The sequence below is a fragment of the Oncorhynchus mykiss genome, chromosome 13 (genome assembly GCF_057628025.1).
Source record: "Oncorhynchus mykiss isolate SJ-2025 chromosome 13, ASM5762802v1, whole genome shotgun sequence".
Taxonomy (NCBI): domain Eukaryota; kingdom Metazoa; phylum Chordata; class Actinopteri; order Salmoniformes; family Salmonidae; genus Oncorhynchus; species Oncorhynchus mykiss.
Genome location: NC_143034.1, coordinates 5,704,633 through 5,719,308, shown reverse-complemented (window position 1 = coordinate 5,719,308; position 14,676 = coordinate 5,704,633). Strand labels below are relative to the sequence as shown.

At 41.2% G+C, this 14,676-nt stretch overlaps 1 protein-coding gene across 1 annotated transcript in view; it reads left to right on the top strand.

Annotated features, from left to right (window-relative positions):
* The window catches only part of LOC118947607 (uncharacterized), a 29,582-nt gene extending 15,205 nt beyond the window's left edge, over positions 1-14,377 (top strand). Inside the window, exons 5-8 of the mRNA XM_090194522.1 lie at positions 3,892-4,230; positions 4,651-4,748; positions 4,879-5,062; positions 12,985-14,377. Of these exons, the coding sequence (XP_090050648.1) occupies positions 3,892-4,230; positions 4,651-4,748; positions 4,879-5,062; positions 12,985-13,886 (1,523 nt within the window). The 3' untranslated portion in view covers positions 13,887-14,377. The remainder of the gene's footprint in view (positions 1-3,891; positions 4,231-4,650; positions 4,749-4,878; positions 5,063-12,984) is intronic.
* Positions 14,378-14,676: the final 299 nt, after the last annotated feature.

Below are 14,676 nucleotides of genomic sequence, written 5' to 3'. Positions count from 1 at the left end.
TCCACATTGACTCTGTACCGGTACCCCCTGTATATAACCTCCACATTGACTCTGTACTGGTACCCCCTGTATATAGTCTCCACATTGACTCTGTACTGGTACCCCCTGTATATAGTCTCCACATTGACTCTGTACTGGTACCCCCTGTATATAGCCTCCACATTGACTCTGTACTGGTACCCCCTGTATATAGCCTCCACATTGACTCTGTACCGGTACCCCCTGTATATAACCTCCACATTGACTCTGTACTGGTACCCCCTGTATATAGTCTCCACATTGACTCTGTACTGGTACCCCCTGTATATAGCCTCCACATTGACTCTGTACCGGTACCCCCTGTATATAACCTCCACATTGACTCTGTACTGGTACCCCCTGTATATAGCCTCCACATTGACTCTGTACCGGTACCCCCTGTATATAACCTCCACATTGACTCTGTACTGGTATCTCCTGTATATAGCCTCCACATTAACTCTGTACTGGTACCCCCTGTATATAGCCTCCACATTGACTCTGTACTGGTACTCCCTGAATATAGCCTCCACATTGACTCTGTACTGGTATCTCCTGTATATAGCCTCCACATTAACTCTGTACTGGTACCCCCTGTATATAGCCTCCACATTGACTCTGTACTGGTGCCTCCTGTATATAACCTCCACATTGACTCTGTACTGGTACCCCCTGTATATAGCCTCCACATTGACTCTGTACCGGTACCCCACGTATATAGCCTCCACATTGACTCTGTACTGGTGCCTCCTGTATATAACCTCCACATTGACTCTGTACTGGTACCCCCTGTATATAGCCTCCACATTGACTCTGTACCGGTACCCCACGTATATAGCCTCCACATTGACTCTGTACTGGTATCTCCTGTATATAGCCTCCACATTGACTCTGTACCGGTACCCCCTGCATATCAAATCAAATCAAATCAAATATAGCCTCCACATTGACTCTGTACTGGTACCTCCTGTATATAGCCTCCACATTGACTCTGTACTGGTACCTCCTGTATATAGCCTCGTTATTGATATTTAATTGTGTTACTTTTTTTGTTTTTTGTTTATTTAGTAAATATTTTCTTAACTCTTATTTTTCTTAACTACATTGTGTGTAAGTGCTTGTCAGTAAGAATTTCCTTGGTTAGATTCCAGGCTGTGCTTGTAAGAAGCATTTCACGGTAAGGTATAGCTATAGCAGTTGTATTCAGCATTTCACAGTGACGTCTACACCTGTTGTATGTATGACAAATAACATTTGATTTGAACTAAATATGGAGTTTGTCAGTTTCAATGTTACTGTCTTTAATTAAATTCGATTTTTCAAATTCAGGCTGTGTGTGTGTGTGTGTGTGTGTGTGTGTGTGTGTGTGTGTGTGTTTTTTTTTCTCTGCGTCATCCTTGATCATTCCTTGTGGTCCTGTAGCTCAGTTGGTGGAGTATAGTGCTTGTTAAACCAGGGTAGTGGGTTTGATTCCTGGGACCACCCATGTGTAAAGTATTTGCACACATGACTGCAAATCACTTTGGATAAAAGTGTCTGCTAAATGACAGATATATCCACTGATTATACCAAACATTTGGAACACCTTCCTAATATGGAGTTGGACCCTCCCCTTTCTCCCTCAGAACAGCCTCAATTCATTGACTCTTCAAGCTGTCGAAAGTGTTCCACAGGGATGCTGGCCCATGTTGACTCCTCAGAGGAGGAAGGACCCTCCTCCTCATTGATTTTTTTTTTGTTGATAAAACTCTACTAAATATAATCACGTCACCAAATAATTGATTAAAACATACTCTTTTGCATCCTCCTCTGGGTACATTTACTTCAATACAAAACCTAGGAGGATTATGGTTCTCAAGGCTTCTATAGACTTACACAATAATTATGACAACTTCCGGAGGACGTCCTCCAACCTATCAGGGCTCTTGCAGCATGAACTGACATGTTGTCCACCCAATTAAAGGATCAGAGAATTAATCTAGTACTGAAAGCAAAAGCTACAGCTAGCTAGCACTGCAGTGCATAACATGTGGTGAGTAGTTGACCCAAAGAGAGAAAAATACAATAGTTGAACAGTTTTGAACAAATGATTTTATTCCAAAATGAAGGAGAAGCGAGAGAGAGATATTTCGTCACTTATTTTGCACTTTCAGTTTCACTTACTTAGCTAGCAAATGCAGCCATCTAGTTTAGTCTACTCAAACACTTGGCTCAAACAGAGCGTTGCTATGATTGTAGCAGGTTAGTTCTATTATCTCTGTTGACTATGATGTTACTTTAGCTAATATGGTGACAACAATGTAAGCTGTGTGTTTCAGTTATGATATGGTTTGGCTTGGAAATGTTTTCTTTCCTGGTCACATACAGCTGATGTGTTGTGCATTGAAGTACAGAAGCGAGGGGGAAAAGGTGAGAGGAGGAGAGAAGGAATACAACGTGGCTGTTATGAAAGTGACCTGTGTTTATGCATGATCAGGGGTGTATTCAGTCCTCCGATTCTGTTGACAAACATTACATAAACGGAACAAAACCGGGATCAACATTTGTCCAATAGAATCTCTTGTTTGAAACTGTTGGACTACTGATGACACCCATTTATCAGCTAGATGTAGTCAAGAGTGTGCTAGGCAGTATTTTTCTCTCGACCAGTGTGCACCTACATTCTAAACTTTCATTCATAGGCTAGGTTGCTACCTCATGATGGGTATAGGGACAATTAGAGTATCATGTAGTAGCCTAAACCTATTGCTGTTACATTGAACAGGGTGAGTGAAATATGAATGACAGTCGTCCAATATGCTGTAATAGAATTAAGGCCATGCTCATGAAAAAACAAACGGTCCTCCCTCATCTGAAACGGCACTGACCGCCACTGTTTTGGCTGGTGGACCATTCTTGGTGCACATGGGAAGCTGTAGCGTTGCAGTTCTTGACACAAACCGGTGCGCCCGGCACCTACTATCATACCCTGTTCAATGACCCTTATAATATTTTGTCTTCCCCATTCACCATCCGAATGGCACACATACACAATCCATGTCTCATTTGTCTCAAGGCTTAAAAATCCTTATTTAACCTGTCTCCCCCTCTTCATCGAAACTGATTGAAGTGGATTTAACTAGTGACATCAATAAGGGATCATAGCTTTCACATGGATTCACCTAGTCAGTCTATGTCAAGGAAGGAGCAGGTGTTCCTAAAGTTTTTTATACCCAGTGTATAGCACTACAGATAATCAGAAAATCAAGTGCTATTTGCATGTGATGCATTTGCACTGTTGTTTACAGGATGGTTTGTATCTTACACTGATTGAAGTGGGTAGCATGGTCGCATCTAGATTAAAACGAATGTAAAAAATTAACAGAGAAAACACACATTAACACACCACCTATTCATATAAGTATTTAATCATCATCATCTACATATTCATATTAAGCTTCTACGTCTGTGTACCGGAAATTATTATTTGTAAGAGAAAATATATCAGTTTATTGTTGAATTATTATGACGGTTTTTCCAATACAAAAGTGTAGTAACTATTGTTTCCAAACTGCGTTACACACTCCAGCCAGCAGATGGCGATGAGCGTCTTTCGGGTGATGCTTCTTGTGTGACGTATAATGGACTGGACGGGACGCTTCCTCAGGAACAACACGGCTACTCTTTCAACCACCTCGGTAGCTAGCTAGCCAACATAAAACTGAAAGATTGAGGTTTTAGACATTATTAATGTACATTAGCTAATCTCAGTGTTGAAAACACATTTCTGGCGACGTATCTACTGGTTAACTTTAACCTAATTTCCTTGTTCAATTTGCAAACTTGTTAAATATTGATACTGAGCCTAGCACTAGGCTAGTCGCTAATGCTAACTAACATCACTGACCATGAGCTCACTAAACTACTCCTCTGCTAAAGAAGTGGATGTCTGCTGTACGGAGAAAGAAGCTCTGGCGCTGAACATTGTCGTGAAAGACGAAGAAGAGGAGGATATTACAGTGAAAGGAGAGAAAGATGCTCTGGCGCTGAACATTGTCGTGAAAGACGAAGAGGAGGATATTACAGTGAAAGGAGAGAAAGAATTATTCAGAATGAAAATGGAGGAAGAGAAAGAACCGTTTCGAGAGGAAGAGGATGCTGTCTCAATAAAGGTGAAGGAGGAAGACGTTTTGGGAGTGAAAGAGGAGGAGACAGAATATCTGATTAACACCAGTGAGTACTGTCTTCAACAGGGACACAAACTATGCAGTTATTGAATGTGGGGATTTTAAGGGGCATTCTACTGAAGTTCTACACTTTAATATGTTGTTCAGTACTGTAGGAATTGTTAAAGGGTCAATCTGCCATTGCTACATATATTTTGGGGACTTTTAGATTATGTATTGAATTCTCCATGTGGTCTACATTAAACTGCACCTCATCTATTGCAACAGGCTTTTAAAATTCAATATTGGAGCATAATTTCTTCATAAAATATTGAAGGGATGCAAAATACACCTGTTTCGTGCAACAACCCTTTCACATTTGCATTATATGCCCAGTTGAGATATATTAATGCCTCGTCTAAGACCCTATGATTTTCAAAGAAAGATCAATAAGTTCAATATCTGTTTGATGTTCTCGTTCACACAGGAGAGAGACATTACTATTATGGATCTTCTGGGGAGCCTCAACAACATCCTGATGCTGACGAGGCAGAGAAGAGTCTCTCCAGATCAGAACACCAGATGGTACAGCTTGGTCTGGTCTAGCATACAGCTTGCTCTATCTGGGGCTGGGTTTCTGGAAAGCACTTTATGACAACAGTGACATCAGCATCCATAATGATATGTGTCTGTGTCCCCTCTTTATGGTTACCAGGACAACGATAGCCTGCCCCCCTCCTCCCTCCCGGAGTCACCGTGTCGTGCCTCTCCCAGTAGCACCTTACTGCTGGGTATGAAGAGGTTGTCTGTGCTGCTGGTGGACTGCAGGAAAACAACGGGGCTGAGTGGAACTGTGAGAGGAGGAGAAGAGATGAACGGATCAGATTTGACTCATCAAAGTAAGTGCTGTAGTTCAGTTTCAACAAATAAAATGATTACTAGCCTGTTCAACCTCTCTTTCGTGTCGTCTGAGATTCCCAAAGATTGGAAAGCAGCTGCGGTCATCCCCCTCTTCAAAGGGGGGGGCACTCTTGACCCAAACTGCTACAGACCTATATCTATCCTACCCTGCCTTTCTAGGGTCTTCGAAAGCCAAGTCAACAAACGGATTGCCGACCATTTCGAATCCCACCGTACCTTCTCCGCTATGCAATCTGGTTTCAGAGCTGGTCATGGGTTCACCTCAGCCACGCTCAAGGTCCTAAATGATATCTTAACCGCCATCGATAAGAAACATTACTGTGCAGCCGTATTCATTGACCTGGCCAAGGCTTTCGACTCTGTCAATCACCACATCCTCATCTGCAGACTCAACAGCCTTGGTTTCTCAAATGATTGCCTCGTCACCAACAACTTCTCTGATAGAGTTCAGTGTGTCAAATCGGAGGGCCTTTTGTTCGGGCCTCTGGCAGTCTCTATGGGGGTGCCACAGGGTTCAATTCTTGGTCCGACTCTCTTCTCTGTATACATCAATGATGTCGCTCTTGCTGCTGGTGAGTCTCTGATCCACCTCTACGCAGACGACACCATTCTGTATACTTCTGGTCCTTCTTTGGACACTGTGTTAACAACCCTCCAGACGAGCTTCAATGCCATACAACTCTCCTTCCGTGGCCTCCAATTGCTCTTAAATACAAGTAAAACTAAATGCATGCTCTTCAAACGATCACTGCCTGCACCTGCCCGCCCGTCCAACATCACTACTCTGGATGGTTCTGATTTAGAATATGTGGACAACTATAAATAACCTAGGTGTCTGGTTAGGCTGTAAACTCTCCTTCTAGACTCATATCAAACATTGCCAATCCAAAGTTAAATCTAGAATTGGTTTCCTATTTCGCAACAAATCATCCTTCACTCATGCTGCCAAACATACCCTTGTAAAACTGACCATCCTACCGATCCTCGACTTCGGCGATGTCATTTACAAAATAGCCTCCAATACCCTACTCAATAAATTCGATGCAGTCTATCACAGTGCCATCCGTTTTGTCACCAAAGCCCCATATACTACCCATCACTGCGACCTGTACGCTCTCATTGGCTGGCCCTCGCTTCATACTCGTCGCCAAACCCACTGGCTCCAGGTCATCTATAAGACCCTGCTAGGTAAAGTCTCCCCTTATCTCAGCTCGCTTGTCACCATAGCATCACCCACCTGTAGCACGCGATCCAGCAGGTATATCTCTATGGTCACCCCCAAAATCAATTCTTCCTTTGGCCGCCTCTCCTTCCAGTTCTCTGCTGCCAATGACTGGAACGAACTACATAAATCTCTGAAACTGGAAACACATATCTCCCTCACTAGCTTTAAGCACCAGCTGTCAGAGCAGCTCACAGATTACTGCACCTGTACATAGCCCATCTATAATTTAGCCCAAACAACTACCTCTCCCCCTATTGTATATTTATTTATTTTGCTCCTTTGCATCCCATTATTTCTACTTTGGCACATTCTTCCACTGCACATCAACCATTCCAGTGTTTTTACTTGCTATATTGTATTTACTTCGCCACCATGGCCTTTTTTTGCCTTTACCTCCCTTATCTCACCTCATTTGCTCACTTCGTATATAGACTTGTTTACACTGTATTATTGACTGTATGTTTGTTTACTCCATGTGTAACTCTGTTTGTATGTGTCGAACTGCACTGCTTTATCTTGGCCAGGTCGCAGTTGTAAATGAGAACTTGTTGTCAACTAGCCTACCTGGTTAAATAAAGGTGTTCTCAACTAGCCTACCTGGTTAAATAAAGGTGTTCTCAACTTGCCTACCTGGTTAAATAATGGTTAAATAAATATGTTTTTTTTTTAAATAGATCTTCCCACTGGTATCTGTTACCATGACAACTAGCAGAGTTCTGTTAGTTGACATGAAGCTAGACTGAGAGAAACCAATTGACCATATTAAACCTTGATGAAAGTTAGCTCTAGAGATGCATGTTTTACATAAACTGTTCCTAAAAACATGATAGATGTTACATTGCCTGTCTCAGTCAACCCCCCCCCCCCCCCCATATCTTTACAAGACTCTAGAACTAAACTCCAGACACTTCAATGTGGTCTGTATTGCTTCATTAACGTCCGATCTACAGAACTTGTTAAAGATGGCACATATGTATTTAAAACAAGCTCTCTAAACCTTTTCTTAAAGCTATGAAATGTGATTAAATGAAAAGCAATTTTTGTGAGACTTGTTCTTCGTCTCTGTAGTGGATCAAATGTATTCCATTTCCTATTTTAACAGGTGAAATGAAGCCTGAACATATAGACCTTAAAGAACATGGTTTCATATATATATATATATATATATACTATATAGACCTTAAAGAACATGGTTTCATATATATATATATATATATATACTATATAGACCTTAAAGAACATGGTTTAATATATATACTATATATATATACTATATAGACCTTAAAGAACATGGTTTTTTATATATACTATATATATACTATATATATATACACTATATAGACCTTAAAGAACATGGTTTAATATATATATATATATATAATATATAGACCTTAAAGAACATGGTTTAATATATATACTATATATATATATATATATATATATATATATATATATATATACTATGTAGACCTTAAAGAACATGGTTTAATATATATATATACTATGTAGACCTTAAAGAACATGGTTTAATATATATACTATATATATACTATATAGAACTTAAAGAACATGGTTTAATATATATACTATATATATACTATATAGAACTTAAAGAACATGGTTTAATATATATATATATATATACTATGTAGACCTTAAAGAACATGGTTTAATATATATACTATATAGACCTTAAAGAACATGGTTTAATATATATACTATATAGACCTTAAAGAACATGGTTTAATATATATACTATATAGACCTTAAAGAACATGGTTTCATTTGGAAATGACTAACTTTATTTGTTCATATGTAACTGACGCCAGTGTGGTGCTAACAGTTTAGCTTCCTCGAGTGTCCCTGATTCTCTCCATCTGTGACGTTTCAAGCTAACATTCTCTGTTTCACGGAAACATGGCTCACTCGGGATACGTTATCAGAGTCGGTACAGCCACCTGATTTCTTCACGCATTGCGCCGACAGTAACAAACATCTCTCTGGTAAGAAGAAGGGCGGGGGTGTATATGCCTTATGATTAATGAGACGTGGTGTCATCATAACGACGTACAGGAAGTCAAGTCCTTTTGTTCACCTGATCTACAATTCCGTACAATCAAATGCCGATCGCGTTATCTACCAAGAGAATTCTCTTCGATTATAATCACAGCCATGTATATCCCCCCAAGCAGACACCAAGCAGACACCTCGACGGCCCTGAACGAACTTCATTGGACTCTATGTAAACTGGAAACCACATATCCTAAGTCTGCAGTTATTGTAGCTGAGGATTTTAACAAGGCTAATCTGAAAACAAGGCTCCCTTAATTTGATCAGCATATCGAGTTTGTGACCTGGGCTGGCAAAATCCTGGATCATTGTTACTCTAACTTACGCGACGCATACTAAGCCCCATCCTCTTTTCGGAAAATCTGACCACGACTCCATTTTGTTGCTCCCAGCCTATAGACAGAAACTAAAAACAGGATACGCCCGTGCTCATGTCTGTTCAACGCTGGTCCAACCAATCTGATTCCACGCTTCAAGATTCTTCGATCACGTGGACTGGGATATGTTCCGGATAGCGTCAAACAATAACATTGATGTATATGCTGATTCGGCAAGTGAGTTTATTAACAAGTGCATCGGTGATGTTTTACCCATGGCGATTATTAAAAACTTCCCCAACCAGAAACCGTGGATTGATGGCAGAATTCACGCAAAACTGAAAGCGCGAACCACTGCTTTTGATGAGGGCAAGGTGACCGGAAACAAACAGTGTAGCTATTCCCTCTGCAACACAATCAAACAAGCTAAGCGTCAGTTTAGAGACAAATTAGAGTCGCAATTCAACGGCTCAGACACAAGACGTATGTGGCAGGGTCTACAGTGAATCACGGACTACAAAAAGAAAACCAGCCCCGTTGCGGACCCCGATGTCTTGATCCCAGACAAACTAAACAACTTCTTTGCTCGCTTTGAGGACAATACAGTGCCACCGACACGGCCCGCTACCAAAACCTGCGGGCTCTCCTTCACCGCAGGCAACGTGAGTAAAACATTTAAACGTGTTAACCCTCGCAAGGCTGCCGGCCCAGACGGCATCCCTAGCCGCGTCCTCAGAGCATGCGCAGACCAGCTGGTGTGTTTACGGACATATTCAATCAATCCCTATTCCAGTCTGCTGATCCTACATGCTTCAAGAGGGCCACCATTGCTCCTGTTCCCAAGAAAGCTAAGGTAATTGAGCTAAATGACTACCGCCCTGTAGCACTCACTTCCGTCATCATGAAGTGCTTTGAGAGCCTAGTCAAGGATCGTATCACCTCCACCCTACCTGACACCCTAGACCCACTCCAATTTGCTTAAAGCCCCAATAGATCCACAGACGACGCAATCGCCACCATACTGCACTATGCCATCTGGACAAGAGGAATATCTATGTGAGAATGCTGTTAATCGACTACAGCTCAGCATTTAACACCATAGTACCCTCCAAACTCGTCATTAAGCCTGAGACCCTGCGTCTCGACCCCGCCCTGTGCAACTGGGTCCTGGACTTTCTGACGGGACGCCCCAAGTGGTGAGGGTAGGAACCAACATCTCCACTCAGCTGATCCTCAACACTGGGGCCCCACAAGAGTGCGTTCTCCAGCCCTCTCCTGTACTCCTTGTTCACCTATGACTGCGTGGCCATGCACACCTCCAACTCAATCATCAAATTTGCAGACGACACTACAGTGGTAAGCTTGATTACCAACAACGACAAATTGGCCTACAGCGAGGAGGTGAGGGCCCTCGGAGTGTGGTGTCAGGAAAATGACCTCACTCAACGTCAACAAAACAAAGGAGATGATCGTGGACTTCAGGAAATAGCAGAGGGAGCACCCCCCTATCCACATCGATGGGACAGTAGTGAAATGGTCCACCCACACAGACAGAGTGGTGAAGAAGGCGTAACAGCGCTTCTTCACCTACACCACCCGATGTCACAGGAAGGCCAAAAAGATCATCAAGGGCAACAACCACCCGAGCCACTGCCTGTTCACCCCGCTATCATCCAGAAGGTGAGGTCAGTACAGGTGCATCAAAGCTGGGACCGAGAGACTGAAAAACAGCTTCTATCTCAAGGCCATCAGACTGTTAAACAGCCATCACTAACATTGAGTGGCTGCTGCCAACATACTGACTCAAATCTCTAGTCACTTTAATAATACAAAAATGTTGATGTAATAAATGTATCACTAGTCACTTCAAACAATGCCACTTTATATAATGTTTACATACCCTACATTACTCATCTCATATGTATATACTGTAGAGGGAATAGCTACTGCATCTTGCTACTGCAAGGTGGCGGCAGCGTAGCTCTAGTGGTTAGAGCATTGGACTAGTAACCGGAAGGTTGCGAGTTCAAACCCCCGAGCTGACAAGGTACAAATCTGTCGTTCTGCTCCTGAACAGGCAGTTAACCCACACACACACCAGGCCGTCATTGAAAATAAGAATGTGTTCTTAACTGACTTGCCGAGTTAAATAAATAAAAAATGCATCTTGCCTGTGCCGTTCGGCCATCGCTCATCCATATATTTATATGTACATATTCATCCATATATTTATATGTACATATTCATCCATATATTTATATGTACATATTCATCCATATATTTATATGTACATATTCATCCATATATTTATATGTACATATTCATCCATATATTTATATGTACATATTCATCCATATATTTATATGTACATATTCATCCATATATTTATATGTACATATTCATCCATATATTTATATGTACATATTCTTATTCATCCATATATTTATATGTACATATTCTTATTCATCCATATATTTATATGTACATATTCTTATTCATCCATATATTTATATGTACATATTCTAATTAATTCCTTTACACTGTGTAAACGGTAGTTGTTGTGAAATTGTTAGATGACTTGATAGATAGATATTACTGCTTTTATTACTGATATTACTGCTGTTATTACTGATATTACTGCTGTTATTACTGTTATTACTGCTGTTATTACTGTTATTACTACTGATGACTTGTTAGATATTACTGCTGTTATTACTACTGGTCGAAACTAGAAGCACAAGCATTTCGCTACACTCACATTAACATCTGCTAACCATGTGTATGTTAACAATAAAATGTGATTTGATTTGATAGCTGGTACCAGTTGGACAGCTCCATCTGTGACGTTTCAAGCTAGCTGTGAAGTGAGTTTACGGCACGCTCTAACCTCCGTTACACATGTTCAGGTTGACTTTCCCACGGAATCGGCCATATACAGTACCAGTCAAAATTTAGGACACACAACTACTCATTCAAGGGTTTTTCTTTATTTGTACTAATTTCTACATTTTAGAAAAGTAGTGAAGACATCAAAACTATGAAATAACACTTATGGAATCATACAGTAACCAAAAGTGTTAAACAAATTATTCAAAGTAGCCACCCTTTGCCTTGCACACTCTTGGCCTTCTCTCAACCAGCTTCATGAGGAAGTCACCTGGAATGCATTTCAATTAATTAACAGATGTGCCTTGGTAATTTGTGGAATTTCTTTCCTTCTTAATGCGTTCGAGCCAATCAGTTGTGTTGTGACAAGACATCAAAGCTATAAAATATTACATATGAAATCATATAGTAACCAAAAAAGGGTTAAGTGAATCTTCAAAGTAGTCACCGTTTGCCGACAGATTCTGGTTTGATACCCAGCTGTGTCGCAGCCGACCACAACCGGGAGAGCCAATTGGTCCGGCGTCGTCCGGGTTGGGGGAGGGTTTGGCCGGTCAGGATGTCCTTGTCCCATCGTGCTCTCCTGTGGCGGGCCGGGCTAATGCACGCTGACACGGTCGCCAGGTGTAAGGTATTTCCTCCGACACATAAGTGCGGCTGGCTTCTGGGTTAATTGTGCATCGTGTCAAGATGCATTGCGGTTGTGTTTCGGAGGACGCATGACGTTCGCCTCTCCCGAGTCCGTACGGGAGTTGTAGCGATGAGACAATTGACGAAAATTGGGGCAAAAAAGGGGGTAAAAAATATAAATATAATAATCCTTTTTAAAAAGTCTGCCCCAAATATTTCATTATTTTTATTTTACCCAAAATACCATTCCATTAGTGATTAATCAAAATGATCTAATCTAAATAAAAAAATGTGCCATTTCAACATCATGTGTCAAACCATTGAGACAACGGGGAGATGTTACAGAGGTGCTTTGTCTCCAATGAAAAAAAATATTGTTTTTTGACAAAATTACTTATTTTAGGTTTAAGGAAGTGTGTAGGTCGCATTCTGTATCATACAGCTATGAAGGTTATATATTTAGAACCACCTGCTCGATAGGAATCCAGAGATGTCTGTGTCTTGAGTGTCGTAGAACTGTTTAGTTGTTTGTGTTCTGACTTCTAAAACAGAAAGAAAATTAAGAATATGAATAAGTAAGTAAACATATTACCAGGAAGCTCTACAACATTTGTTTTAAAATCACACCAAGATTGTTTTAAATGATGAAATGTTTGAAAACTGACCTCCGGTTATTGAGGGATCTGATTTGGATTAAACCTCATAGCAAGGCAGTTTTATCATGTGGAGATGTAATTCTGTTCTCTCTTTAAATAAACACTGTCTTTGGCAGGAGGAAAACCAAACTTGGAGGAACCAGAGACGTCCAAACCAGCAAGACTCTGCTCCCAGATTGGAAAGAGTTTTGCCAAGTTAGGAAGCCTGAAAAGACATGAGAAGAGTCTCACAGGGGAAAAGCCTTACCACTGCTCCCAGTGTGGAAAGTGTTTTAACAGGTTAGGGGGCCTGAAAGCTCATGGCCGAATACACACAGGGGAGAAGCCTTACCACTGCTCCCATTGTGGAAAAGGTTTTAGACAGCAAGGAAGCCTGACAGTTCATGGCCGAATACACACAGGGGAGAAGCCTTACCACTGCTCCCATTGTGGAAAGAGTTTTAACAGGTTAGGAGGCCTAATAACTCATGAGCGAATACACACAGGGGAGAAGCCATACCGTTGCGCCCAGTGTGGAAAGAGTTTTGGCTCGTTAGGAAACCTGAAATCTCATGCACGATTACACACAGGGGAGAAGCCATACCATTGCACCCATTGTGGAAAGAGTTTTCGCATGTTAGTAAACCTGCAGTCTCATCTGCGAATACACACTGGGGAGAAGCCATACCGTTGCGCCCAGTGTGGAAAGAGTTTTAGACAGCAAGGAAGCCTGAAAGCTCATGGCCGAATACACACAGGGGAGAAGCCTTACCACTGCTCCCATTGTGGAAAAGGTTTTAGACAGCAAGGAAGCCTGAAAGTTCATGGCCGAATACACACAGGGGAGAAGCCTTACCACTGCTCCCATTGTGGAAAGAGTTTTAACAGGTTAGGAGGCCTAATAACTCATGAGCGAATACACACTGGGGAGAAGCCATACCGTTGCGCCCAGTGTGGAAAGAGTTTTAGCATGTTAGGAAACATGAAAAGACATGTGGACACACACCGAAGTCTTTCCATTGCTCCCTGTGTGGAATGAGTTTTAACCATTTAGGGAGCCTGAAAAGACATGAGAGAATACACCCATGGGAGAAGCCTTGCAAATGTCACTTATAAGGCAGGTGAGGATCCACACAGAGAAAAATAACTTATCCTACTGTGTAAACTGATATTTCACATCACATTGACTTAAAATTCATCAGAGAACATACACAGTGCTCCCATTGTCTTATTTTATTGACTGTGTTTAATTGTTTTTACCAGATGAAATTGAATTGTACAAAGCATACTCTAAAATATATTTGTATGTTTTTATTAGAAAATAAAACTGAATATGGAGTCTGTCAGTTTGAATACAGAGTAGATCAGATTCCATGTGTTTAAATGGTCCTTTTTTAAAGTCTGACATTGTGTGTTTATCTGAGTGTGTCATTCCTCCAGCACCATTGATAATCAGAATAAGACCTTCAAATATGTCACCATAACAACAGGCATTTTACAAGCCTCCCACTGGTGGAATAAACGTTGTTACCCGAATGATGAGATTATTATTTTATTTGTCAAATGGCAACCAAGCATCATGTCACCAGAACCCTCAAAATGTATTGGAAAGGAGCATTTTTATTTAAGGTCAGTTAAGAACAAATTCACATTTTCAATGACGGCCTAGGAACAGGGGGTTAACTGCAGAACGACAGATTTGTACCTTGTCAGCTCGGGGATATGAACTTGCAACCTTTCGGTTACTAGTCCAACACTCTAACCACTAGGCTACCCTGCCACCCCAAGCTCATCACGTGCACTTTCACCACCCTGTGAAGTTCATAACT